At 44.1% G+C, this 26,963-nt stretch overlaps 1 protein-coding gene across 2 annotated transcripts in view; it reads left to right on the plus strand.

Moving 5' to 3' along the window:
* The window catches only part of NPHP4 (nephrocystin 4), a 331,710-nt gene that overhangs the window by 198,333 nt on the left and 106,414 nt on the right, over nt 1-26,963 (plus strand). For both annotated transcript variants that reach the window (XM_073561791.1, XM_073561792.1), the window contains 2 exons: nt 2,372-2,427; nt 6,650-6,775. In XM_073561791.1, coding sequence (XP_073417892.1) covers nt 2,372-2,427; nt 6,650-6,775 — 182 coding nt within the window. The remainder of the gene's footprint in view (nt 1-2,371; nt 2,428-6,649; nt 6,776-26,963) is intronic.

Raw genomic sequence — 26,963 nt, forward strand, 5'->3', positions numbered from 1 at the left:
AGCAGAGTTCAGTGCTCTGCTTTGTCTAGCAATCCCATAGACAATGAATGGAGCTGAGTATGACCATGGGCACATTGGGTCGCTGGGATCTTGAGATCAGTGGGAGTCCTTGTGGTGAGTAAGTTATCCCCTGTTCTATGGGTTAACTACAGTACTTCCCTTTAGTTGTGATTACCAATAATTCAGATGAAAAAGGTCCATAGCCTTGGTTGGTGGCGGTCACAACACGAGGCTCTAAGCAATCTAGGACCTCATCGCCTCAAATAGTGCATAATGTATTCCTCCTATCCCATCCATTAGAGACATTAGAGGAGACGGTAGATGGGCTTACTAAGCAACACTCTCTGCTGAGAATACATGATTATTTTCTATGTACTTCTCTTCTTGGCAGCCACCCAAGATCAGACGCAGGTGCAGCATGTAACACGCGTGTCTGGGCTTAATATTTCAGTGGAACCCTCATGTATTAGAATGAGCACATTGTTTAGTAGATTAAAGGGAAAAAATGAGTTATCTAGTCTTACCTAGAAACAAATGGTTAAAATCAATTGATTGGTAAAGGATCAGGATTTTTCCATCACTGTTTTTTTTTTAAATACATCACCACCTTTTCTACTCTGTGTCACCTTTAGATTCTACACTCTGCGCTGATTAGTTTCTTAATGTGATTTTATGACGACCTGAGCTATATATATAGTGTATATATATTGTGGTGTAGTTACCACTATGTCAGCTAGGGGGCGCTGTGTGGGTGTCCCAGGATGGGTGTACAGGCACATTCAGTGTGGTAACAGGAGCAGGGTCCTAAATGACCATTATGGGTCTCAAGGTGGGTGGCCTTGGGATGCAGGCTCCAGGGTGTATTGATCAGCAGAGGTACTGCTGATCTTTCTGTTACACTGTGTCAGGGAAGCCTGTGTGTGTCTATACAACGTTTAGTGATGTCATAGTCATGTGATCACCTGTGGGTGTGGTTACAGGGCTATGTAATTGAGGTGTTTGGCACATGTGAGAGAGTGTGAGAGTGAGTCTGTCTGAGTGTGGACAGACTTCCATGTGTCCAGGTGGGACACTACAGAAAGTGTATATGGGGAGGACTACAGCTCCCAGCATGTGCTGAGACTCTCAGTCCGAGTCTGAAGCCACGGACATTTCTGTTCCTTTGCCTGAAGTGAAGCTTACATTTCAGTGTTATGCTGTCTATGGTTTATGGAGTAATAAACCTGGTGGAATTTTAAAGGAACGTGCCTCATGTTTGTCTCCCGCTGCACCTAAGCGAGTCACATCCCTACAAAATATATATATATATATATATATATACTGCCCTGACAAAGAAGGTCCGTGCACCTTCGAAACGCGTTGGCGATTGGCCCTTCTCAGCCTCCATCCCCATCTTCCAGCTCTCTGCTCTAGGTGACATAACCCAGACCACGCCCCCCCGGCACTGACAGCGGCGTCTCCCGGCCGGCGCACGCCGCGTGTTTCCTACCCTTGGTGAGGATCCAGGTGGGCTCCATTGTCTGGGGGGGGGGGGCGCTCCTCGGTCCCCACTTATTCTTTCCTTGGGTTGCACTGAATCCATTTCACGTGCCGCTGTGTTTTCACGCCAGTACCCGTGTGCTTGCTGGCTCTCAACTCCCTGCTCCAGCGTATAGGATCCTTCTGTTGCAGTCACCTCAGTGGATTATTTTGCGGGTCAGTAATCCAGAAACTTTCCTCGTATTATCCTTCTGTCCGTGCTGGATCATATATTCACCTCCAGGTAGTCAGACGGTTTCCTTCATTTACCTGCACGTTATGCCTCTATGATCTAATCAGTAATTGCTTCTCTGACTTCTCTTTGATTAGACATCTTGGCTCATACATTAGCAACCTCAGGCTTTTTTGTTTTTGTAAACCTCGTTTTTGTCAGCCATTAGCACCGAGGCTGTCTTAGCACCTGCAGCTCTTGTTTGTATTAGGTGGAGCGCCGGTGTATATATCTGTACTTATTCTTTTATAAAGGTGACTATGTAAGACAGCTGTCCTTAATGCAGGTAGCGAGTTGATTAGGAGCGTCTAACTGGTCTGTAGGGGCCAGAACTCTGTTAGATAGGGGTAAGGGATCAAATACTTATTTCTCACTGCAAAATGCAAATAAATGTGTATAATTTATACAATGTGATTTTCTGGATTTTATTCTTGATATTCTATCCCTCAATGTTAAAATTAATCTACCCTTAAAATTATAGACTGTTCATGTCTTTGTCAGTGGGCAAACTTACAAAATCAGCAAGGGATCAAATACTTATTTCGCCCACTGTATTATATTGCCTGTTTTTTTGGTTTATTGATCTATATATATATATAATTTTTTATCTTTTTTTTTTAGCTAAGGTGTTGGCTGTGAATACTTCACCTTTCCAAGATACTGAACTGGGACCTGCAGTAAGTGGTTTCTTTATTTTTTATGATAATTCTTTAGTGCTACTAATCCATTGGTTCAACTCAAATTACAGTCTGTGGTCACTGGGCAGATTTTTCTAGGTTTGATATGTACCCATACTTTGGTGTAGTTTTATGCTACTCGTACATCCTTTAGTGCTGTGTCTATCAGATATTCCTACATTTTTGCTTTCTCCCCCCCTCTCACAGCATTAGTTGCAGAACTATTATAACAGATATATTGCAGCAGTATCTCCCTTCTTTTTTCCCTATCTACTATGTATTATGTAAATGTACATTACCTTTTTGGGAAAGTTTTCTGTCATTTACAGATTACTATATTTTTCGGGCTATGAGACGCACCTAGGTTTTAGAGGAGGAAATTAGGAAAAAAACTGAAGCAAAAAATGTGGTCAATTCTGTACTTAATATCCCCTATCCTGGTATATATGGTGCCCTCATCCCCATACTGATACACATGGCCCCCTCATCCCTATCCAGGTATGCATGTCTCCCTCATCCTTATCCTGGTATGCATGGCCCCCTCATCCCTATCCAGGTATGCATTTCTCCCTCATCTCTATCCTGATATGCATGGCCCTTATCCCCATCCTGGTATACATGCCTCCTCATGCCTAGCCTGGTATGTATGGCCCCCTCATCCCTATCCTTGTAGGAATTGTCCCCTTCATTCTTATCCTGGCAGGAATGATCGCCCTCATCCCTATACTGGTATGCAGGGTGCCCATCTCGTCCAAGTATGCATGGCCCCATCCCTATCCTGGTATGATTGGCCCCATCCCAGTCCTGGTATGCATGGTCCCATCCTAATCCTGGTATGATTGGCCCCATCCTTATCCTGGTATGCATGGCTCCCTCATCCCTATCCTGGTATGCATAGCCCCCTCATCCCTATCCTGATGTGCATGTCCCCCCATCTCGTCCTAGTACACATGGCCCCATCCTTATCCTGGTATGATTGGCCCCATCCCTGTCCTAGTATGCAGGGCCCCATCCTTAACCTGGTATGATTGGCCCCCATCCCAGTCCTGGTATGCATAGCCCCATTCTTATCATGGTATGATTGCCCCCTTCCCGTTCCTGGTATGCATGTTCCCAACCTTATCCTGGTATGATTGGCCTTACCCTGGTCCTGGTATGCATGGCCCCATCAGAAAACATTAAGAAAAAAACCATTACACTTACCTTCTTCCGCTCCCTCGCAGTGTCCTGCTCTGTTGCCAGCAGCTGCTTAATGCTTGTAAGCAGCGCATGGCAGGGACATCATGTGCTGCTAGCAAGCTGAAGGGCAGCTGTCGGAATGCTCACTGCTGTGCACGCTGGGACTGTGCTTGCAAAGTGCAGTGAGTATTCATTGCTCTTCAGTAGCGTGCACAGTGTCAGCCGGAGCCTTCCTGCTGCTGCCAGCGGTCACGTATCCCCGCTACTAAAGAGAAATGAATATTCACCTCGCTCCACTCACATGTATCAGACACTAGTTGCATGATTTCAGCCAGGTGTGTTTTACTCTGAAGCGCTGCAGCATTTCAGAGAAGAACATAGTTTAATAGCTGCCGAGGACCAAGCCCCACGAGACGCTAGTCGAACAGATGGTCCCCCTGTGGCTTCTCCACACCTGCTGCCCTAGAGTGACAGGTCTCTACATGCGTGTGCGTATAGGGAGATCGTCATCACTCAAAGGGAGCTGGTCAGAACAATCTGCCAGCGACCCTCCTCTACGACTAGTGTTCCGTGCGGCTCGGTCCCCGACATGTATTAAATTATGTTTTTGTTGAAACGACGCAGCATTTGACCATTTGAGAATAAGACACACTTGGCTGAAAGCATACAGCCACCAGCTGATATAAGCTGTCCATGGATTGGGCAGCATGTATCAGCTGTCAGGTTCCCTTTAAAGGGAACCTGTCATTAGATTCATGCTGCTCGAACCCCGGACAGCATGAATTGGAAACTGCAACCATCTATGCAATGGCACAGTGAATAAATAAAAATGTAGAGTAGGACCCCCCATATGAGATTGCCTTGGCGTGGCGGGGTGGCTCAATATATTGATCAATATTTTGCTAAATGTCTCATTTTGAATGCAGTAAGATATGTGCATATGCACCTCATGTTATGCGTTCTGACCACTGGCAGTGCTGGCTCTTCTCTTTTTATTGCAAATTGGTTTTGTGGCTGACCACCACTGTTGCCGTGCACGCTGGGTCATGTTCGCCATCTTTTCTGTGTTTATTGTGATTGATCTAGGCTGCTGTGCACACTCACGGCAGCCCCGCCCTGCCCCAGGCTTTATTTATTTTTGCATCCATGTCTGAGCCTGCATTGCCCTTCATCTGTGTTTGCTGGTTGGGCAGTGTGTGGAGGTCAAACCTGAGATGTCTGTGTTCAGACCTGGTTGGCCTTCATCTGCACCTGCTCCATCTGGCTGCACGGGAGTGATGCAGATATGCTTCAGGTATGGATTGCATTTGATATGGTCTTGCTTTTAAAACATTTAGGAGGCCGCAATGGCACAGTGAATAAATAAAAATGTAGAGTAGGACCCCCCATATGAGATTGCCTTGGCGTGGCGGGGTGGCTCAATATATTGATCAATATTTTGCTAAATGTCTCATTTTGAATGCAGTAAGATATGTGCATATGCACCTCATGTTATGCGTTCTGACCACTGGCAGTGCTGGCTCTTCTCTTTTTATTGCAAATTGGTTTTGTGGCTGACCACCACTGTTGCCGTGCACGCTGGGTCATGTTCGCCATCTTTTCTGTGTTTATTGTGATTGATCTAGGCTGCTGTGCACACTCACGGCAGCCCCGCCCTGCCCCAGGCTTTATTTATTTTTGCATCCATGTCTGAGCCTGCATTGCCCTTCATCTGTGTTTGCTGGTCAGGCAGTGTGTGGAGGTCAAACCTGAAATGTCTGTGTTCAGACCTGGTTGGCCTTCATCTGCACCTGCTCCATCTGGCTGCACGGGAGTGATGCAGATATGCTTCAGGTATGGATTGCATTTGATATGGTCTTGCTTTTAAAACATTTAGGAGGCCGCAATGGCACAGTGAATAAATAAAAATGTAGAGTAGGACCCCCCATATGAGATTGCCTTGGCGTGGCGGGGTGGCTCAATATATTGATCAATATTTTGCTAAATGTCTCATTTTGAATGCAGTAAGATATGTGCATATGCACCTCATGTTATGCGTTCTGACCACTGGCAGTGCTGGCTCTTCTCTTTTTATTGCAAATTGGTTTTGTGGCTGACCACCACTGTTGCCGTGCACGCTGGGTCATGTTCGCCATCTTTTCTGTGTTTATTGTGATTGATCTAGGCTGCTGTGCACACTCATGGCAGCCCCGCCCTGCCCCAGGCTTTATTTATTTTTGCATCCATGTCTGAGCCTGCATTGCCCTTCATCTGTGTTTGCTGGTCAGGCAGTGTGTGGAGGTCAAACCTGAGATGTCTGTGTTCAGACCTGGTTGGCCTTCATCTGCACCTGCTCCATCTGGCTGCACGGGAGTGATGCAGATATGCTTCAGGTATGGATTGCATTTGATATGGTCTTGCTTTTAAAACATTTAGGAGGCCGCAATGGCACAGTGAATAAATAAAAATGTAGAGTAGGACCCCCCATATGAGATTGCCTTGGCGTGGCGGGGTGGCTCAATATATTGATCAATATTTTGCTAAATGTCTCATTTTGAATGCAGTAAGATATGTGCATATGCACCTCATGTTATGCGTTCTGACCACTGGCAGTGCTGGCTCTTCTCTTTTTATTGCAACCATCTATGCTGCAGCATTTCAGAGAAAACATAGTTTGGAGACCAGCGGGTGACTAAAGGGAGAGATGAGACTAGTCTGAAGAGGTCCTTGGCCAGCTTCTTCCCAACCAGTTCCAGTTGACTGACAAGTCTCTGGCAATGTACAAAGATGGGAGAAACCTGTCTAACAACTACTGGGCCAGGGAGAAGCCAGTCGGGGACATCGTTAGACTAGTCTTCTCTCTCTTTAGCCTCCTGCCACTTTTCAAGCTATATTTTTTCTGAAATTTTGCAGGATTTCACAGTAAAAGACACGCTTGATTGATATTGATGCGTTTGGTTCGGGCAGGATGAATCGAATAACATGTTCCCTTTAAGTAGTTGTACACATTCATTGCTGGTTTATTAAACCTACTGAAATATAGTGGTTCTGTTTTTTTTCTTAGTTGTCCATTTCCCAGCTGACCACATCTTCTCGCTATCCCACCTTAAGTCACTCATCGAAAATATCTCTACAGCACGTCCCCAACCAACTCCTGCCTTCACCAATGGCCTATCAGCGGTCTCATGCGGTGGGTATTCTTGTATGGCATTAATGGCTTCTTTCACAGCTTTATTCAAATGGTTATTGAAGGTGATGGCACGCAGATGGTACTCTTAGCTTGTGCTGAATGGAATGTTTAAAATATACTTAAAGGAGCACTCCACTAAAATATCTCATATACCACATGTAGAAAAAGGCAGATCCTGTCCTCTTGCTCCAGTAGGGCCTTTGGATGTCAGAATAGGGTTCTGAGCTTAGGACTTTTTTTTTCTTTTGGAGCCTTTAAGAAAAAATGTCTTCTGCACTGGAGGAACAACCCATCTAGTATTGCATGGCATGCAGTACTAAATTTCTTTACAGCGGCCGCTGCATTGGATAATGCTGTATACAGTAGAATAATACAGGCCACACCCTCTTCTGTTGGTGCGACTGGCCAAACGTCTTGTGTAGAGGGCCTCCCCACACTTGCTCGACAGAAGATAGTAGAGAAAAGAATTAGGCATGTTGACTTTTAATGGATAAGCCAGGATGGATAGCTGACAACTATCTAAGGTGTATGGTGTTCTTAAGGCTAGACAAAGTCTTCTCTCATTTCTGGAGGTTCCATGAACTGGACCTTAGGTAACAGGCTGACCACCGGGACAGCCATTTCTAGAGAAGGGGTGGTCTTTATGAGACCATTTTTAATGGATAGGCCAGGATGGATAGCTGACAACTATCTAAGGTGTATGGGCTCATTAAGGCCAGACAAAGTCTTCTCTCGTTTCTGGAGGTTCCATGAACTGGACCTTGGGTAAAAAGCTGACCACCGGGACAGCCATTTCTAGAGAAGGGGTTGTCTTCATGAGATCACCGCTAAATTGTCTAAATCCATATTAAATATTGGAAAAATATCTTGTTCAAATCTTAGGTTACGTGAGGTTTTCTTCTCCATTGGCTTCATTCCAAATTCTGGGTGCCAGAGAGCATTGACCCATGACAACGATTAACCCAGCAAGATGGAGAGCACCAGTAAGGTGGAGAACGCTAGTAATTTAGCTGTAGATGTGAATGTTTCTAAAGGCGAAGTAAAGGTGGCCATACGCAGTCAATATCTGTCCACCCCTCCATACTTATGCATGCTCAGCTTTACTTGGCTCGACATGTGCCCTGAACTGGGATTAAGCCATTGTCAGACACGTATAGTGGTGGTCTATCTTGCTTAAGAACAATTGATTTGGGCATGTATAAAGTCAACATGTTTAATCTCTTTTTTTTTTTTTTCTTTTCCCCCGACATCTGCTCAATGAATTTCATGCAAATCTCTAATGCATTTTAGCTGGCCAGTGGCTTCAGCCGACCTTAGTCTAATGTGTGCAACTTCATTAAGGAGTTGTGCAACTTCATTAAGGAGTTGTCCAGCCAATAATTTTTTTAAGGGTCTTGATGCCATGAAAGAAAACACAAAAAAGGGATACTTCCCTCACTAATACGCCAGTACTTTTTGAGTCTTTGCTGGTCTTTACCACCTCCTTCCTCTCCACACACTACTCCTGAGCAAATCGTTGGCTGAGACAGAGTGGTCAAGTCCTGGAAATCGTTTGACCAGTGGGATTTCTATGGTGAGGATTACTTTGTTTAGTTTTTATTTTTTCCATTCCAACCCTTTTTATAAATGAAAAAGATTGTCCGGTCCTCCTTGAAAACCAGACTAGGACAGTGTAACAACCCTGCTGGCATCACTGCATGGCCTCCCATCCCCCACACACCAACTTATTCACTGCTCCAGGCCATGCTGTGACTTATGTCTGCTGCCAGCTCCATGCTATGTGCCTCTTCCTTCCTGTCCTTTGCATGCTTCCTGGCTATGTGCATAGGGGGGCAGCACCAGAACTCTCTGGTTCTTATGGAATCAAGGTGCACCTGTCTAATGTGTCCCTGGCCAATTACCAAGAGGCCTCTGGTATTTAGTGCAGCTCCACCCAGTGGAACCTGCCTGTGCAATGTGTTAACTCAGTTAGTGTCTTGCTACTGAGTCGCCAGGTCCTGTCCTGTGTTTCGTCTTCTCTGAAGGCTTGATTCCTAGCTTTGCCTTGTACCTGTATGTCCGCCCTCTAGGAGGCAGAATATCCTAGTCTCTGTGTCTTTGTCTCTACCTTGCTTTGTACCTCTCCATCCGCCCTCCAGGAGGCAGAATATCCTGGTCTCTGTGCTTTTGCTCCTGACTTTGTCCCATACTTGTCCTTGCCGCCCTCCAGGAGGCAGAATATCCTGGTCCCTATGTCTTTGTTTTTGTACCTTGTCTCGTACCATTACCTTGTGTGAACTCAGTCCTACCTCTGTCTCTTGGTCTCCTCGTCTGTGGCTACTTTCCCTGCTGTGTCTATCCTTGTGTGCTCTCCGTCTGCCTGTGCTCCATACTCTTGCGGCTCTCCTTATGCTCCGCACTCTTGCGGATCTGCCTGCTCAGTACTCTTGAGACTCTGCCTGTGCTCCGTACTCTTGTGGCTCTGCTTATGCTTCGCACTCTTGCGACTCTGCCTGCTCAGTACTCTTGTGACTCTGCCTGTGCTCCGTACTCTTGCAGCTCTGCTTCCGCTCCACACTCTTGCGGCTCTGCCTGCTCAGTACTCTTGTGACTCTGCCTGTGCTCCGCACTCTTGCAACTCTGCCTGCTCAGTACTCCTGCGGTTCTGCCTGTGCCCCGCTTCCGCTGCTGCGGAACCTATTGCAACCTGCAGCTCCTCTCCACAGTCTTGCGTTCACCTCCTGTGTGAACAGGTCTCTACCTGTTCCTTCATACACCATTCCTTCCTGCCAGTACCTGGACCTGCGCCTGCTGTGTGAACAGGACTCCACCTATTCCATACACCACTCCTGCTTGCCCTGTGTCCCAGCCGTGTCTGCCTGCCCTGTGTCCCAGCCGTGTCTGCCTGCCCTGTGTCCCAGCCGTGTCTGCCTGCCCTTTGTCCCAGCCGTGCCTGCTTGCCCTGTGTCCCAGCCGTGCCTGCTTGCCGTGTGTCCCAGCCGTGCCTGCTTGCCCTGTGTCCCAGCCGTGCCTGCTTGCCCTGTGTCCCAGCCGTGCCTGCTTGCCCTGTGTCCCAGCCGTGCCTGCTTGCCCTGTGTCCCAGCCGTGCCTGCTTGCCCTGTGTCCCAGCCGTGCCTGCTTGCCCTGTGTCCCAGCCGTGCCTGCTTGCCCTGTGTCCCAGCCGTGCCTGCTTGCCCTGTGTCCCAGCCGTGCCTGCTTGCCCTGTGTCTCAGCCGTGCCTGCCTGCTTATGGGATCAGCATCCACAGCCAGAGACCACCCTGGAGTACCACCTGGCAGTTGCCTGCCGCACAAGCTTGACCTCACCATCAGAGGCTCTAGTGAAAACCAAGGCAGCTGTCTTAATCACGCCCCTTCCAGTGTAGTCTGGTTTGTGGCACAGTGGGGCCACAACCCCCTGGCTCATGCCCACCAGTCAGGGCGTGAGCATAACAGACAGTGTACTGACCAGCATCTTGGGCACCTTTTGCTATTACAAGGCCCCACGATGTTGTGAACCCTACTTAGTGCCAGATACCATCTGGCTAAGTGAAGACACACCCAGTCTGGCTGCCATGGAGGACTGGACTGGACTCAGACCAGGACAACGAAAATCCCCTTGATCAACTCTACTACTAATAGACCAAGGAGAAAAGCAATCTCCTCCAAACTCGGCTTCATTTGGGGTGGTGTTCTGCTAGAGCTATTGCTCCTGTGTCATGACACGTAGCTTGGGCTGTAAGATCTAATCTAAAACTATTTGGTAGTGATTTCATGATTATTATTATTTTTTTTTTTTTGCAACCCTTGCAAGGTTTTTTCACAGGGAAATGGTAAGGTTGCCGATACGTAACACTCATGGTACTCTTACGATTTCACCATGTCTCATTACACAAGAAGCTTGGTAGATGTCTGTTCCAGGGCAATGCATCCCACAATAATTATCCACTTTTTTATTTTTATTTTTTTAATAAAATCTAGACAAAAAAATATAATACCTCAAAATTGCATTCACAGCAATTTCACAGTCACAGATCTGCACATGATTAGTCGTTGCCGGATATTCTATCGTTTTTGCTCCTGACCAACATGTGGAGGGGAACGGGGGGTTCGCTGAAATGATCACGTGGGGGCCAGAGGCGGGGAGGGTGAGATTGGGGAGGATTGCAGGGATCAGCTTATGATAGGTCTGAAAGGTTTTTCTGGCAGACTTTTCACTATTGTATGGCAGCTGAATAATTTATCCAGGTACCCAAACAACTAATGCTGCATTGTAAATTCCCAGCATATTCGCTGCCTCCATAGCTCCGGCTCACTGACCTTCACCACTCACTGTAAGAATAGAGACAATCAGCCTGCGTGTACTAATATCCCACACACAACGCGCTTTTTGACGTCCAGCCCTGCACTTCCATTAACACTTTGGAAGGTAGCCGCAGATCCATTGTATTTATTATTAAAGGAGATAGTGTGCATGGATTATTAAAGGGGTTGTCCAGACTTATTTCAATATAGAGTATTCACAGTACAATTAACAGTTCTGCAAGTTTCTCCTAAACTTTGGCCCCGATTCACCGGAGTAAGAAGCGGTAGATTCTTTAGAAATGACTTTTGCCCATCTTTCATCTGTTGTGCACCAGCACAAGTAAGTCCACCAGCCACGGACACTTTTGTGTTGTTAACGATGCTTAAAAACACCCAAAAATAACAAACAAAAATATTTTTGTACAGCTTCAAAAATTGGACTTATGTGTTTTCAGATTTGTTTCACCATTTTTAAGATCTCTGCTTGCTGTAAGCAAATTGGGGCATGTTTTACATTCAGTGGCTCGAAAGCTAGCCAAATCACAGGCTAAAAAATACTATATCGATGATTTTACTGTACAGAATGAAAGCGCTTACTGATGTACTGCTTTAATACTCCTTGAGGAAGCCACCTGGCGAAACGTACGTCGGAGGCCTGGGCGTATTGTCCTCTGTTGATTCTTGTCTGCTTGTTTGATATCTGCTGTGGTTCTCCTGTTCTTATCTTCTAACCACATGGATTTTTTTTTGTATATTTTATGATCCTGCCGTTATGTCTAGATACAGATTTAGAATTTTGTTTGTGGGAAGATAACACTGTCAATTTTATTATACCCACTCTCTAAACTTCCCCGGTGTATGGCCCCCTCCCCCATATATCTTTTTAAGTATTTTTATCTTGATGTAGTAATAAAATGACATCTTTTATCGAGAAAAACTTTCTTTGGTTTGTGGTTATTCACGTTTATTGGTAGGATATAATACTGCTTTTATAGACAAGATTTCCAGCCCCTCGTGGTCATTTGAGTCCTCCCTTTTCTGACACCTTTGGGAAGCAGAAGACCAGTTTAGTTGTAAGACCGTTAAGTTTTACCTGCCTAGGCGGAGAAACAAGGAAGCGTTGCTGGGACTTGTAGCGAGGACGTAAACCAGCTGCACCGACCTCAGACGGGAGCGATATATTCTAAATTACCTATTAGTCATGAGAGTTCATAGTTATATTTTATTGTGTTTGGCACCTTTTTTTATAATTTTTTTTGCAGTTTTATAGCCTTAGACCTCATTTAGACATCAGTTTTTCCCATTTTTTTTTCACGGGTGTAAAGAAACCCATTGTAGTCGATGGAGCTGTTCACACTGCCATTATTTTTTCACAGAGACATGTCTGTTTTTGATCCAAGCCTCGGATTATCATTACCCCTACAAGTCTATGGGTCCCTGAAAAATCACACATTGTCATTCGTTTGCTGTCTATTTTTTTACTTTGTAATGTGTAGGGGTCTTAAAAATGCAATGGAAATGACCTAATTCCTAGTGCCACAATTCATGACGGGATTTGTGGCAGCTCTGGGTCTGCTGTAATTGAAATGGTTGTTTTTTTCTTTTGGTCCTACAAGAGTTAATGTCAGTCTCTTGCTGGCAGCTTCTTTTAGGATAGTCAGCTGATGTTGGTTGTTAACCACTCCCACCTTCCTATAGTCACATGACCCATCAGCTGATCATCGGCAATAGAGTTATTATCTGCAGACCAGCTAAGGGTGTGGAGCTCTCCTGTATCGGGGTGTGTCTGCTGCCGTTTGAGTTCATATTCCTGGTGCTGTTTCTCTGCCGCTGTGGAGCTTGGCAGCAGAGCCTGAAGCGGAGTATTTTGCCCCTATTTCTTTGTCTGTCCTGTGTTGGTCTCTTCCTCTGTGTTTTACCATCTATAGTGGTGAAGCTAGCGTCCTTGGCGGCCAGTGCACCAGCCAGGGTGCATTGAGGAGACGATCGGGGACTCGGCACGTGACGGCGGCGGGGGGGAAGGACCGCATAGGGCGTTGGGGAGTTTAGGGACAGACACAGATTGGTGTCAGAAGGTGTCCAATTCCATGCTTCCTACCTTTTAGGGCCTTCCTCTCCCTTTTTCCGTCCTGTTGCTTGCTGTATGCTGTGTTGCCTGCCGGACATACCCATTTCCGAGCTTGACACTTAAGAGTTGGAAAGTGTTGAAAATGACCTGTTTTTAAATCAGCTTTTTATGCTATTTTTTTTCTTTTATTAATAATTTACTTCACTTTACCTTGATACAATATAAAAAATCTTGCAGTTTTTACTCTGGCTACTAAGCTTTTTTTTTTACTCGACTTGCACCTGTTCTGTAAATGACCATGTGGCTGCTGAAAAGAGCGGGACATAGGAGTCTATAATAAATCTAGTGGCCAATGTGAATGTGAGATTTTTCTTATTTTACTTTTTATATACAGCTCTGACAAAAATTAAGAGCCCACTGCAAACTTTTCATTTTGTCTGATTTTTCTCTTTAGAGGTGTATTTTTGAATAAAATGTAAATTTCTCTTTTATTCTATAAACTACCGGCAACATGTCTTCGAATTTCCAAGCGCTCAATTTTGCATTTATTTTCAAAAAATGAGACATGGTCAAAAGAACAATAAAATGCAGTGCTTGCAGACCTCAAATAACGTGAAGAAAACAAGTTCATAATCATTTAGAAACAACAATACTAATGTTTTACCTCCGGAAGAGTTCTGAAACCAATATTTTGTGGAATAACCATGATTTTTAATCACAACTTTCATGCTTCTTGGCTGCTTTCCACCAGTCTTTTCACACTGCTTTTGGGTGACCTTATGCCACTCCTGGTTCAAAAATGTAAGCAGTTCTTCTTTGTTTGATGGCTTGTGAATATCCATCTTCCTCTTGATTACATTCCAGAGGTTTTCAATGGGGTTCATGTCTGGAGATCGGGCTGGCCATGACAGGGATTTGATGTGGTGGTCCTTCATTCACACATTGATTGACCTAGCTGTGTGGCATGGTGCATTGTCCTGCAGGAAAAACCAGTCCTCAGAGTTGGGGAACATTTCGTGAGCAGAAGGAATCAACTGTTTTTCCAGGATAACCTTGTATGCGGCTTGATTTATACGTCCTTCGCAAAGATTAACCTGCCCAATTCCAGCCTTGCTGAAGCATCCCCAGATCATCACCGATCCTCCACCAAATTTCACAGTGAGTGCAAGACACTGTGGCGTGTATGCCTCTACAGGTCTCCGTCTAACCATTAGATGACCAGGTGTTGGGCAAAACTGTAAATTAGGTTCATCAGACAAGATTACCTTACTCCAGTCCTCTATGTTCCAATCCTTATGGTCTCTCCTTTGCTTCTCATTGATTAAAGGCTTTTTTCTAGCTTTACATGACGAGCCCTGCCTCTAGGAGCCTGTTATGAACTGTTCTTGCCATGAGCTTCACCCCAGTTGCCATTTGCCATTCCATTTGTAGGTCACTTGTGTCATCCTGCTGTTGCTGTTTGACATTCAAATAAAATGACGGGTATCCCGGTCATTGGAGAGTCGTTTTCGCCCTCTGTCGGTCTGTAGCTTTGTTGTCCCCAATGTCTGCTGCTTGACCTTGTTGTAATGGACTGCCGTCTTAAAAATTTTAAGGATGGAGGCAACATGACGCTCGCTGTATGCCTCTGCTAGTAAAGCAAAAATTGAGCCCTTCTTTTCCTCACTCAAGACTTTTCCTTTCAACTCCTTTGGCATGTTTACAAGTTATTTTTTCATTCCTATTACTTTTGGGATATTACTAGCACTTGTTTTGCCATCCAGCTTGTCCTATTGCAAGAGGATTGTGAACACCACAGCAGGGTTTTTTATTCTTTCCCTTGTTAAATAAGATTTGGTTCAGGTGCTCACCTAATCAGAAGCACATTAAGTAGAATGAGGTGAACTCTGGTTGGAATTCAACTGACACTGGAATGGAATGGCTGTCAGACATGTAGAGAAGCTGATGTTTATAAAACTGTTCAGTGGTCTCTTAATTTTTGCCAGAGCTGTAGATAGTGGGTGTGGAAAGCAGCTTTGGACATGGTCCGTAATGAGTCATTACAGTGGAAACTTAAGATCTTAATGGCTGAGCCTCCGTCCTTATGGCAGGTGCAAACAAGACATAAATACCATATGACTCATAAGTAAAGTTCCAACTAAGTTAATTCCAACTTTATTGACCAGGGTGGATTGGCGATGCTGGGGAACGTCTATATGCAGATTATGTACCCTCGATATGTTACAACACATAAATTAGCACTTTAGACTTGTTTATTTCACATCATACTGTATTTGTGATTTTGTAATTGTTTATTATTAGACATTTGTTCCAATTCCAGCTTATGACATTTGCAGTTATCAAAACTTCGAATGAAAAGGAAAAAAAAAGAAAAAAAAAGTGGCCAAAGACTGAAGAAACAATGATTAACTCATCAGTTCACATCTGTAGAGGAAATATGTTGATTATAATGACTTAACCCCAGATTTTCACAACTTTGTTTATTCCTCCCCTAATTCCCAGATTCGTAACTTTTTATTTTTGTGTCAAAATAGTTATACATGGGCTTTTTTCGTGAAACAGGCTTTGGTTATATTTATTATGCTTACTTATATAGCACCATCATATTCCACGGCGCTTTACCAATATTATCAGCATTGTCCCCATTGGAGCTCACAATCTAAATTCCTTATCAATGTGTCTTTAGCGTGTGGGAAGAAATTCGTGCAAAATTAAGGGGAACATATAATGCTTCTTGCAGATGTTGTGGGATTTGAACCCAGGTGTCATTCTCCTGGGTTCGAGCCCTGTGTTTTGTGGTCGCCAAGTCACAGCAGACACACATTTTTCTGCATATACACGAACAAGGGGAAGTCCAGTCACCAGCAAAAATGGCGTATTGGATAGAGGAAAATTAGGCTATGATATTAAAAACCTTTATCCTTTATTGTAGTTTCGGAGTATTACCTCCTACCTTCGTGCTGCTCCAAGTATACACACGATCATTTGCATAATCACTTGTGTCTCTATCTAATTTACGTTTTTCATAGCCATAATATTTTCCTCTAACTTATTTAAGTTCTTGGTTAATTTCTCATGAAATAACTTAAAATCAGGATCTTCCTGGAATGTGACCAGTTTCTGTTGTACCAGTTCTATATTTTGTCTCCAGCTCTGACAGCTTTACCTCCTCGTATTTGATTAGGAGCTGTGTCAGTTTCTCAGAGCAGGAGGATTTCATTCCATTCTGAAGAAAACCTTTCTCCAAATGACGTAGTACTGACTTTTTTTTATCCTTAATCCCCTCGGAACTATGTTAGAGTCCGGAGTGGCATTTTTTTCTTGTTGTACAATGTATATACCGTATTTTTCGGATTATAAGATGCTTCAGATTATAAGACGCACTCCAAATTTTGAGGAGAAAAATAGGAATATTTTTTTTTAATAAAATGTGGTGCTTCTTATAATCCCTGCGTCTTATTGCTTACCAGGGGTGGTGGCTGCGGTGAAGCGGGGTCCCAGGGTTGCTGCGGGAGGAGGCAAGAGTGTGTTGGGTAAGGGGGCGTTCCAATATGCGGCGCGCCGCTGCGGGTGTGTTCGGCGCTGCTGCGGGGGTCTCCGGTGCTGTGGGGGCTTTACCGACATTTTGTGAAAGGCCAGAACCTTCGCAGTTCCATGGTTTCCTATGCGGTGGACTCCGGGAAAATGGCCGCCTCCTCCAAGATAGTGCTGCCTGCGCAGTAGCAGCTATCAGTGTACATAGCTGTGACCCAAGAGCTGCTACTGCAGATGCGCCGGTGGCACCATCTTGCTAGAGAAGAAAAAAAATTCTCCTCCAAGACGGCGTTGCCTGCGCTGGGGGAGTTCTTGGATCACAGCTATGGACATCGATAGCTGCTACTGCGCAGGCAACGCCATCTTGGAGGAGGATTTTTTTTTTTTTTCCTGTAAGGTGGCGCTGCTGGCGCATGCGCAATAGCATCTATCAGATCACAGTTCGACACTGATAGCTGTTACTGCGCAGGCGCAGCGGACGCCATTTTCAATTTTTTTTTTCCCTAGCTGGAGAACATCAAGAAAATGTATTATTGGCACACAAAACAGTTTTTTTTGTCTCTTTCTTCAGTATGTTAGGTATTCATTATGCAAACTAGGGCACAAGTCAGTGAGGGATCAGTGACCTGTCAGCAGGCTGCATTATGAATATATAATCAGAGCACACATACCCCAGCCCCGCCTTAGGGCACGAGAATGTCATTAACACAAAACTGAAAATAAAGATTAAGAAACAACCACAAGACGGATTTCATCAACCAAGGTATCATTTTATTCAGTATAACGGCGCCAACCTGTCTGTAGGTTACTGTGCACAATCCTGCTGAAAGGTTCCCTTTAAGTGGTGGAAAAAAAAGAGAAAAAAAAATGGCGCCATTTTCTGAGACTGGTAGCGTCTCCATTTTTCGGGATCAGGAGCTGGGTGAGGGCTTATTTTTTGAGTGCCGATCTGACGTTTTTATTGACACCACTTTGGGCTTTGATGTTTTGATCGCCTGTTATTGCATTTTATTGCAATGTTACGGCGACCAAAAAACGTAATTCTGGCATTTGGATTTTTTTTCAAATGACCCCGTTTACTGATCTAATTAGTTCTTTTTATATTTTGATAGATCGGGTGTTTCTTAACAGGCGATGCCAAATATATGTTGTTGTTGTTATTTTGATCGAGCAAGAGGGGGTGATTTGAACTTTTATATTGTTTACATTTCTTTTTGAATATTTTTAAAAACATTTTTTACTTGCTTCAATAGTCTCCATAGGAGACTTGAAGCTGCGATTTTCTTATCAGCTCTTTTCTGGGTGGCACTCATAGCAGAATGGCAATGACAACCACAGTGGTTTCCTGGTTGTCATGTTAACCCACCGGCGCCGCGCAATCAAGTGACAGGGGCACCAATAGGCGGAGCTAGTGACGCGTTTCTGGCATGGGCATGTAAAATACTGCTGTCAGAAATTAACTGCGGCATTTAACATGCAAACAGCCACGGATGGATCGTGGTTCCACCCGCGGCTGTTATGGGCGCATGACAGTTGATCAGCTGTCATGTGCCTGAAAACATGCGGGCTCAGTACCGGAGCCCGCATCAATGAGGGACAGACGACCTATGATTTACCTATACATCATAGATTGTAAAGGGGTTTACTGTATCTTGTACCTATAGTAAGTATCGCTATCCTAAGCGCTAAACTATATCCTATAATTTCCCCACACCTGAGCTGAGTGTTCCAGAGTTACCTTAGGTGTTACCTTTGCAGTACCCACACAGCAGCATCAGTACCTATCACATTACTGTATACATTAGTTACATTGCACTCCTATATTTACATTTCACATGAAACGCAGTAAAAACGCATGACCATATTCGCACTACACAGTTTCAGGTGCAGCAATACTACAGTCTCTTTCATATCCTTACACATACACTGCACACATAGAGAGAGGAGGGCAGAAATCCCTGATCACTATGTAGCACATGTTCAGAAGAAGCAGAACAGCATTGTGGACACCATACAGAAGTATTGAGCAGTGTGACTGTGAATCCAGCACTGGATTAGATTAAAGGGAATCTGTCAGCAGAATTTCACCCCCCAACTAATCGTGCATGTAGCTGTTTCAAAGACAAGTCCAGCAATACCTTTACATGATCAATCTGTTCCTCTGTTACTGAGAAATCAGCGATTGAATTTATATGCAGGTGAGGCTACAGATCTGAAGCCTCTGTCACTCCAGCTCTATTCCTTGATCAGTATCACCTCCTCCTGCTTGACTGACAGCCTCGGTGCTGTGTGATTTCAGGCAAAAAAAGCCATTAGTCAAGCAAGAGAAGGCGGTGCTGGGTGCAAAATAAAGCTTGAGTGACAGAGGCTTCAGATCTACCATAGTTCTTCAGCCTCATTTGCACATTAATTCAAACGCTGATGTCTCCGTAATGGAGGAACGGACTGGCCATGTAAAGGTATTGCTGGACTTGTGTTTGTAAGAGCTACATGCACATATAAATGGTTTGGAATGTGAAATTCTATTGGCAGATTAGCTTTAAACACCTACTATGATACGCCCTGCCCTCTGAGCCCTCAATTTGCTAATTAGCCTTCTATTTCAACTTTTATATAGCATCATAGAAACTACCTACCGGTAATCGAAAAATGAGCTATTCTGGTGAAAACTTTTCTTTAAAAGTGTTGTCTCATCAGTGATCAACAGTTGTAGCCGGGGGGATCCTGTGTTTGGCTATCCTTATCACCATCTTCTCATTACCCCTGTAGCGTCCTCTGCAGGGGAGATGTAACATTGCATGCTGGCGACTCATTTCATTATATTGCAAGGATCGTCTCTGGCTCATAGGAGGTGTTGACTATATGGATGTTATAAAACAAGTCATATGGGCAGCGGTTGCATTTGGGAGACAACCCCTTTTGATATATTATCCTACAAAGTTTACAAGGTGGAACTATTTATTTTCCACTTGTCAAAAGAAACTGGATGCCAATAAAGGTTGACCCAAGTGATGCCACTCTATATGGGCACCTCAATTTGGAGCCCATACATGTTGCATTCACTTCCCAGTTGGATGAATGGAGTCTCACCGCATTTTATACGCCCTTTGTCCGTTGACAGGTGAACTTTAAAAAGGTAAGAAAAGCAGAAAATCGATGAACTGGACAAATATGATTAAGGCTATGTGCACACGCTGCAGATTCTGCTGCAGATCCGTAGCGTTTCTGGCCCTGTGGGTCCACAGCATTTTCTGCTGCGTTGTACGGTACCATTGTATTCAATGGTAAACTGTAAAACGCAGTGCACATGCTGCGGATTTTTCCGCAGGTTACAATCCGCAGCATGTCAATTCTTTGTGCGGAAGCCGCTGCGGTTTCACACCACCTCCATTGTAGAGGTATGAAACCGTAGGGCTAAGCCGCAGGTAGACCGCAGGTCTTTTGACCTGAGATGTTACCTGCGGATTTTTAGAAATCCACGCGGAAAAATCTGCAGGACCAAAATCTATGTGTGCACATAGCCTTATAGTATGTCACTTATCAATAACATTTCTTTTTCCAGTCCCCATGGAGTAACATAGTCTCCTATTTAGCCTCATTTCCGCCTGCTGGGTGGAACCATTTTCAAAGCTCATATGAGGCGACACTTGAGAACATTTGGTTTAATTATACATAACTCACACGACTGAATAGAAGTGGCGTGTCATTCACTTAACTTAATGGAATTGCTTTCAAACTCATTGCCAGCAAAGAAAATGTCCCATTCTGTGATCATTGTGTGTGTATAGGGTCAGACCGAAGCTAACCTCATTATATTCTTATATGATGTGCAGTGCTATAGATAAAAATGTAAAGGTGATAAAAAAAAGTCCAAAAATGGATAAAATGACTAACTTCATTAGTGTGGTTGTCTTCTTTTACACTACGACTTGTATAGATGTAATCCCATAGCAGACATCCCTTTTAATCTGAGAATGGCCGCCCTCTTTAACTCTTCCGACCACTGGCAAACATCTCATTTTGACAGCCTTGGATTCAGATGGCTGTGCATGTAGCACAGGGCAGCTAATCTGATTACTGGATAGCTGTAGTTCATCAAAGTGATTGCTTTTTAGCAGCTCTCTAGTTTGATTTGTATATGGGATCCCGAACCATGACGTCCATATGCCATAATAAGACTTAAAAGGAGATTTAAAGGGAATCTGTCACCAGGACTATGCTTCTCAATTTTAGAGTAGAATAAAATAGGAATAGAGATCCTGATTCCAGCGTTGGGTCACTTACTGGGCTTCCTGCTGTAGATTTGATAACATCAACAGTTTTCTCTGCTGCAGCTGTGTTAGTCCTCTCAATGTTGAGCTCTGTATAACTCCACCCACATAATCGATTGACAGCATCCTGGATACACTGTGCATAGGCTAAAAGCTGCAAACAGAGATGGGGGTGCGGGGATTACCTAAACTCATAACTATTGAGTTATACATAGCAGTAGCTTACCATTGAGAAGACTACCAAAGCTGCAGCTCCTCTCCAATGGGGCAGCATAAATCTGATGACGATACAAAATCTGAGCCCATTGGAAGGTCTAGTCCTCAATTGGGCCAGTGAGGACCCGATAGGAACAATCATCCTCCCTCTGACAATTTCTTCTTTCCCTCCTTTTTTTTCTGTATAATGCCGACCCTTTAAACCCATTATCAGATAAAAAAAAAGGAATTTGGAAGTTAAGTTTAAGCCAAAGATTAATTCTGCTTTGTAAGTGTTACTCAGCACATCCAGATTTATGTATTGCTGTTATTTTTTAAGATGTAAAAGGGATTAAAAGCACAGTTGCAAGTTGTAACATATATTTAAGTTAAGTAAATGCGACCATTAGTCACGCAGAACATTCTTGAAAGGATGAGAAATCTTTTTGATGAAATACCTAATAAATATGGTTAACACGGTCATTTACATTACTCGCAGCTGTTTGCAAAAGTAAACCAGGCTAATATCCAAGCAAAGTAATGCAGTGTCGCTAACAAGGTATCTGCGGATTATATATAGGACTCGCGGGTCAGATGTAAATTATACAGATAGTAGAAGACGGCTGGAAATTAGGTGACCCGGTAGTAGAAGAAAAAACCAAGAACTTTTTTGATTAGACTTTTGTTGATTCCGTTAATCACTGTTTTTTTTTTTTTTTTTTTAACCTTTTTACCATTGTCAAAGCCATAGGAAAATGTGCATCCCCCCCAAAAAAAAAACAATTTTATAATTTTACCACCACCCTAAAGAAGCAATACATTGAGTGGGAAAACTCTGCATTCTGGAGGAGAGAGGTTGGTTGCTATGTTTCCTGGATCACTAATGATGACAATACACTCAAAGTCCAAAAACATTTTTTATCCCTTTTGACCTCAATTGATAATTGGGAAGAGTCAGGATCCCGCATACATATGAGATCAACAACTGGTTCCTCTGAAATTGATGGCTTCTGCTGACTTGTATCTAGCCTTAAGAGAATCTGTCACCAGGTTTTTTTCTAGCCCATTCGAGAGCAGCATGATGTAGGGGTAGAGATCTTGATTACAGTGTATCACTTAGTTTACTGGGTGCAGCAGTTGTGATAAAATCACACTTTTCTCTGCTGCAGATCTAGCAGTTCTCTGAATGCTGAGCTCTTTGTAACCCCGCCCACACACCACTGATTGGCTGCTTTTTTTCTCAATACATAATGTACATAAAAATCTGCCAATCAGTGATGGAGGCGGGATTATACAGAGCAGTTGACAAGGTTGCACAAGACGCCTTGTCCTGTAGTGTTTTTCTCCTGCTCATAAAACACTGATTTTATTGAAACAGCAACACACAGCCTAGTGAGTGACTCATTGCTGGAATCAGGGTCTCTGCTCCTACATCATTTTGCTCTCCAATTACAAAGCAGAAATCTGAAATCTTAGCATAGAATTCAGGTGTGTTTATCCTTTGTTCTGTTTGGAACAGATGAACGGAATTAACATCCTCTATGTTCCATTTTGAAAGAGACGTAGAGGGGCCCTTTGGATTTATGTAGGGTCTGATTGCTTTCCATTTCCTGTTCATTTCTAGAATGGAAGAATAGCAAAAAAACTACCTGAAGGACTTTTTCTTCCATTCAGTAACCTTAAACCAGATGCACCCTATAATGAATCAATGTGGCTCCTCTTCTTCCATTTGGCTGTTTCATTTGTCTGTTCTAAACATGTGGACGTGTAAACAGAGCCCAACTAAACTTTTTTTTTAATTTATTTATTGATTGATCAGTTATGCAAAAAGTTATGAATTTTTGTAATATATTTTACCTTATTTTGCCTTCTATTCTCCAAAACCGTAATGCCGTCTTAAGCTCTGTTCACACGTGCAGGAGTTGTGTCTGATTTTGGATCCGTTTTGTAATCATAAAAACAAATGTAATGTTTACATGTTGGCTCCATTGATTTCAAAGGAAGTGTCCTTAAAGAGTAACTAAACTTTTTTTAATTTACGGTATTTATTTTTTTTTAATAATTTGAAACTTTTCAAATTATTTTATTAGGGAGATTTGCCTTCATTTCTGTAAAATAAAAAATTGCATATCAGCCTTTAGCTGCATTGATATCAGAATATACTCAATTGGAGTACAGATGCTGGACGTTAAAGGGTCAGTAGCACCTGTGTTTCACATAAGGCTCATTCAGAAGTCAGTTTTTCTCGTACGAGTGCTATATGTGGTTTTCTCGGATAACTGATGATATTCTATGGGGCTGTGTACATGTCCAGTTTTTTCCTCGGACCGGAAAATATCAGAGATAAGTGTATAGGTCCATGAAGATATTGTTCATCCCTCAGGTGTCATCTGAATGCGGTCTTTTTCTTCACGGATTGTCAGAAAGTAGAAGGTGAATTTTTTTTTTCTCAACGTACGACACAAAATGATGACATCAGTCTGTTTTTCTCATACATGGAAGTTACTGACATCTGATTAAACCCTAACTAAGATGTAAACATCTGCAGGAGATTGTTCTGATTCATTCACTGCCATCATCTGATCTGTACTCCCAAATGAGTACATTCTGATATCTTTTCAGCCGAAGAAAATAATGGTATAGTATTTGTCACGAAACAGCCGTCGGATGACCCGGGACCAGGGACTCCTTCCCTGTCTCTAGCACTAGGGGCGCCCTAGCTCGCCCTACTCGCCGGGATATTTCTGAAGGTGAAGATGCCAGGGCCTCCACCCTTGCCTTATCTCCTGAGTTAGCCCTCGGTCTGTTCTTTTCCCCCATCCAGGGAAGAGGGGGTGCTACTGTGCACCGTAGTACACCAACCCAACAAACAAGGCAACACAAACAAGGGTTAACAGAAAACTTCAGGCATACAAAATATTCACTCACATATAACAGAGGAATGCATCAGGGTGTGAAGGTAGGGGAATAAACCGAAACAGAAGGATAAGGAATTACCACACATACAAACCAAGCAACAGTCACTAATAAGACCTTCAATTCTCCTTCTCGTATGAACTCCTCTTCCTCCGTTAGCCATGCAGCAAATGCTAGCTCTGTCAAGGGTTTGTAACAGAGCCCAAATTATAAAGGGGAAGGGAGTGGCTAACTGAGCACAGCTGTGAACACAGGGATTCCCAATATTTCTTCTGGTCTAAACCACTGTTCTGCCAGAAGAAATAAACAGCTTTAAAATGGAGAAGTGCTTCTTTTCAGTGCTGGAGTAGACACTGCGGTCTTCTGGCTCCACACTGTCACATTAAACCTGTGACATTATTTTATCCCATAATACTAAATGTAATGTATTGTAAAATAAAAATAGTGTAGTATTCTTCACAGTGACCTGTACTGTCTGATAGTAGGGTATTATATTGTACAGTACTGTACTAGCATTTAAAAATATACAAGAAAGCAAGCATGAGTTTATTAGCTATAAAATATATTTTTATTAGTTATTACATCTGTTAAAATTAGCTGGTAAACAAGAAAGACAAAAAACGGAACACTGGTAACAGCAGCACATATAACATTTTAAGATGGGTAGAATGAATTTCAATTGCATAATTTCATTGGTCACGCCCAACATTACATATATATAAAACACTAGCTGAAGAGCACAGTGCTGCCCGGGCATAGTAACTAACTACGGTTAGTTATAACAAATTATAATGATTATATCTATCTATATATATAAAAATGAATGTATGTATGTGTGTATCACCAACCAATCCCGAAGCATCAGAGTGGGATGCGGATGGAGAGCTGAGCTGAGGACGGATACAGCTACAGCAGGACAGTGCATGGAGAGTGGGGCTGTGGAGGAAGACGATCTTCAGGACAGGGGCCTCCCAGCCCTGTCCCGGCTCAGTCAGCGCTCCCTGTCGCCAACCGCGCTTTCCCCCCTCTCCCCTGCAGCTTCCCGGCCTAAAATTTAGTCCCTGGCTTCTGCAGCCTACTACAGCGCTAGGCCCAGCCCCCCGCAGGACGCCCAATCACACACGCTGCAGCTCTGCTCTAGCTCTGCCCACTCCAGCCGAACAATCTGCGCAGCTCTCTCTCCTGGTTCCAGCATCACCGCGCGTGGTGCATGGAGAGCGGGCTGACGCTGTGGAGGAAGACAGCAGGGCTGTGGAGGGAGAGAGCGGGAGAGCAGGGCTGTGGAGGAAGACAGCGGGGCTGTGGAGGGAGAGAGCAGGAGAGCAGGGCTGTGGAGGAAGACAGCGGGGCTGTGGAGGGAGAGAGTGGGAGAGCGGGGCTGTGAAGGAAGAGAGCGGGGCTGTGGAGGGAGAGAACGGGAGAGTGGGGCTGTGAAGGAAGAGAGCAGGGCTGTGGAGGGAGAGAGCGGGAGAGCAGCGCTGTGGATGGGAAGTGCGGGGCTGTGAAGGAAGAGAGCAGGGGCTGTGGAGGGAGAGTGCGGGGCTGTGGAGGGAGAGAGCGGGAGAGCAGGGCTGTGGAGGAAGAGCGGGGCTGTGGAGGAAGAGCAGGGCTGTGGAGGGAGACAGCGGGAGAGCGGGGCTGTGAAGGAAGGGAGCGGGGCTGTGGATGGCTGCAGAGGGATAGAACGGGACGGCGGGTGGAGAGCGGGGCTGTGGAAGGAGAGAGCGTGATGGCGGGTGGAGAACGGGGTTGTGAAAGGAGAGAGCGTGATGGCGTGTGGAGAGCAGGAATGCAGAAGGACAGAGTGTAATGGCGGGTTGAGAGCAGGGCTGTTAAGGAAGAGAGCGGGACCCACAGTTAGGTACTATGCCCGGGCAGCGCCGGGCTCTTCAGCTAGTATATATAGAAAGCTGAGTGTAGAGCCCCGCCCACCTTCATCTGCGGTGTACAGTACCATTATTCCCTATGGGAATACAAAACCGTAGTGCAGACGGTACGGCTTTTTCCGCGGTTTTGAAGAAAGAATTGCGGATTCCACTGAGGTTTGCCATCTCCTCCATTGTGGAGATGAAAAAACGCAGGGCAAAACCGCAGAGCAATCCGCAGGTAAAACCGCAAGTCTTTTGACCTGCAGATTTACCTGCAGATTTTACAAAAACCGCGCGGCCAAATCCGCACTACAATGAAAAAACAGGCGATTTGAATGGAAAGTTAAAAGCAACATATTCCAAAGATTTTTTTCCCCCCAGCACAGTGTTACTTTTAGCCAGACTCCTCCTTCCTGACTTACCCAATACCCTTAGCTCCTCCCTTTTCTCCTCCCATAAGACTTTCTGATTCAGTATTTTACAACAAAAATAAACTTTGAATTCACTTGCTATCATGAGCTTAAAAGTAGGTGAGCCAGCAGGATATCCATGTGAGGTGGATCTATGTGAAGCTCTGGATTGAAGTACAATATTCTCTTAGTTATGACATATCCACTTGTGTTCCTGCGTTTGGGGGATTTTGTAGAATATTGTGAGTGCCAAGAAGGCTAAAAGTCCCTGACACTTTGCTGTTTGTATACATTTTAGAAGGATTATGCAGCACAAATAAAAACAGATTAGCTGACTATAATTGTATGTGGTTAGCATCCCATGACGTGCCTATAATGGTGCAACATTTAGTTAATTAGTTAGGTAATTCTAATACGAGTGCTCCCTAGAAAGCAATTAGCTATTTAAAACAAACTAATTTTTAATGCCATGTGCTTTCCAAGATTGGTTTTCCAACATGAATAATTGACTGAAACTTGTTTTTCACATGTGGTAGGAGAATGTCTGGTTTGCACTTTCTTTGACATTGACTGTAAGTAAACATCAGTAATCAAAAGACATCTGCCAATGTCCGTATGTTCCTTCATTTATAAAGTTAGAGGA

The sequence above is a fragment of the Dendrobates tinctorius genome, unplaced genomic scaffold (genome assembly GCF_039654945.1).
Source record: "Dendrobates tinctorius isolate UK_male_01 unplaced genomic scaffold, ASM3965494v1 ptg000326l, whole genome shotgun sequence".
Taxonomy (NCBI): Eukaryota; Metazoa; Chordata; class Amphibia; order Anura; family Dendrobatidae; genus Dendrobates; species Dendrobates tinctorius.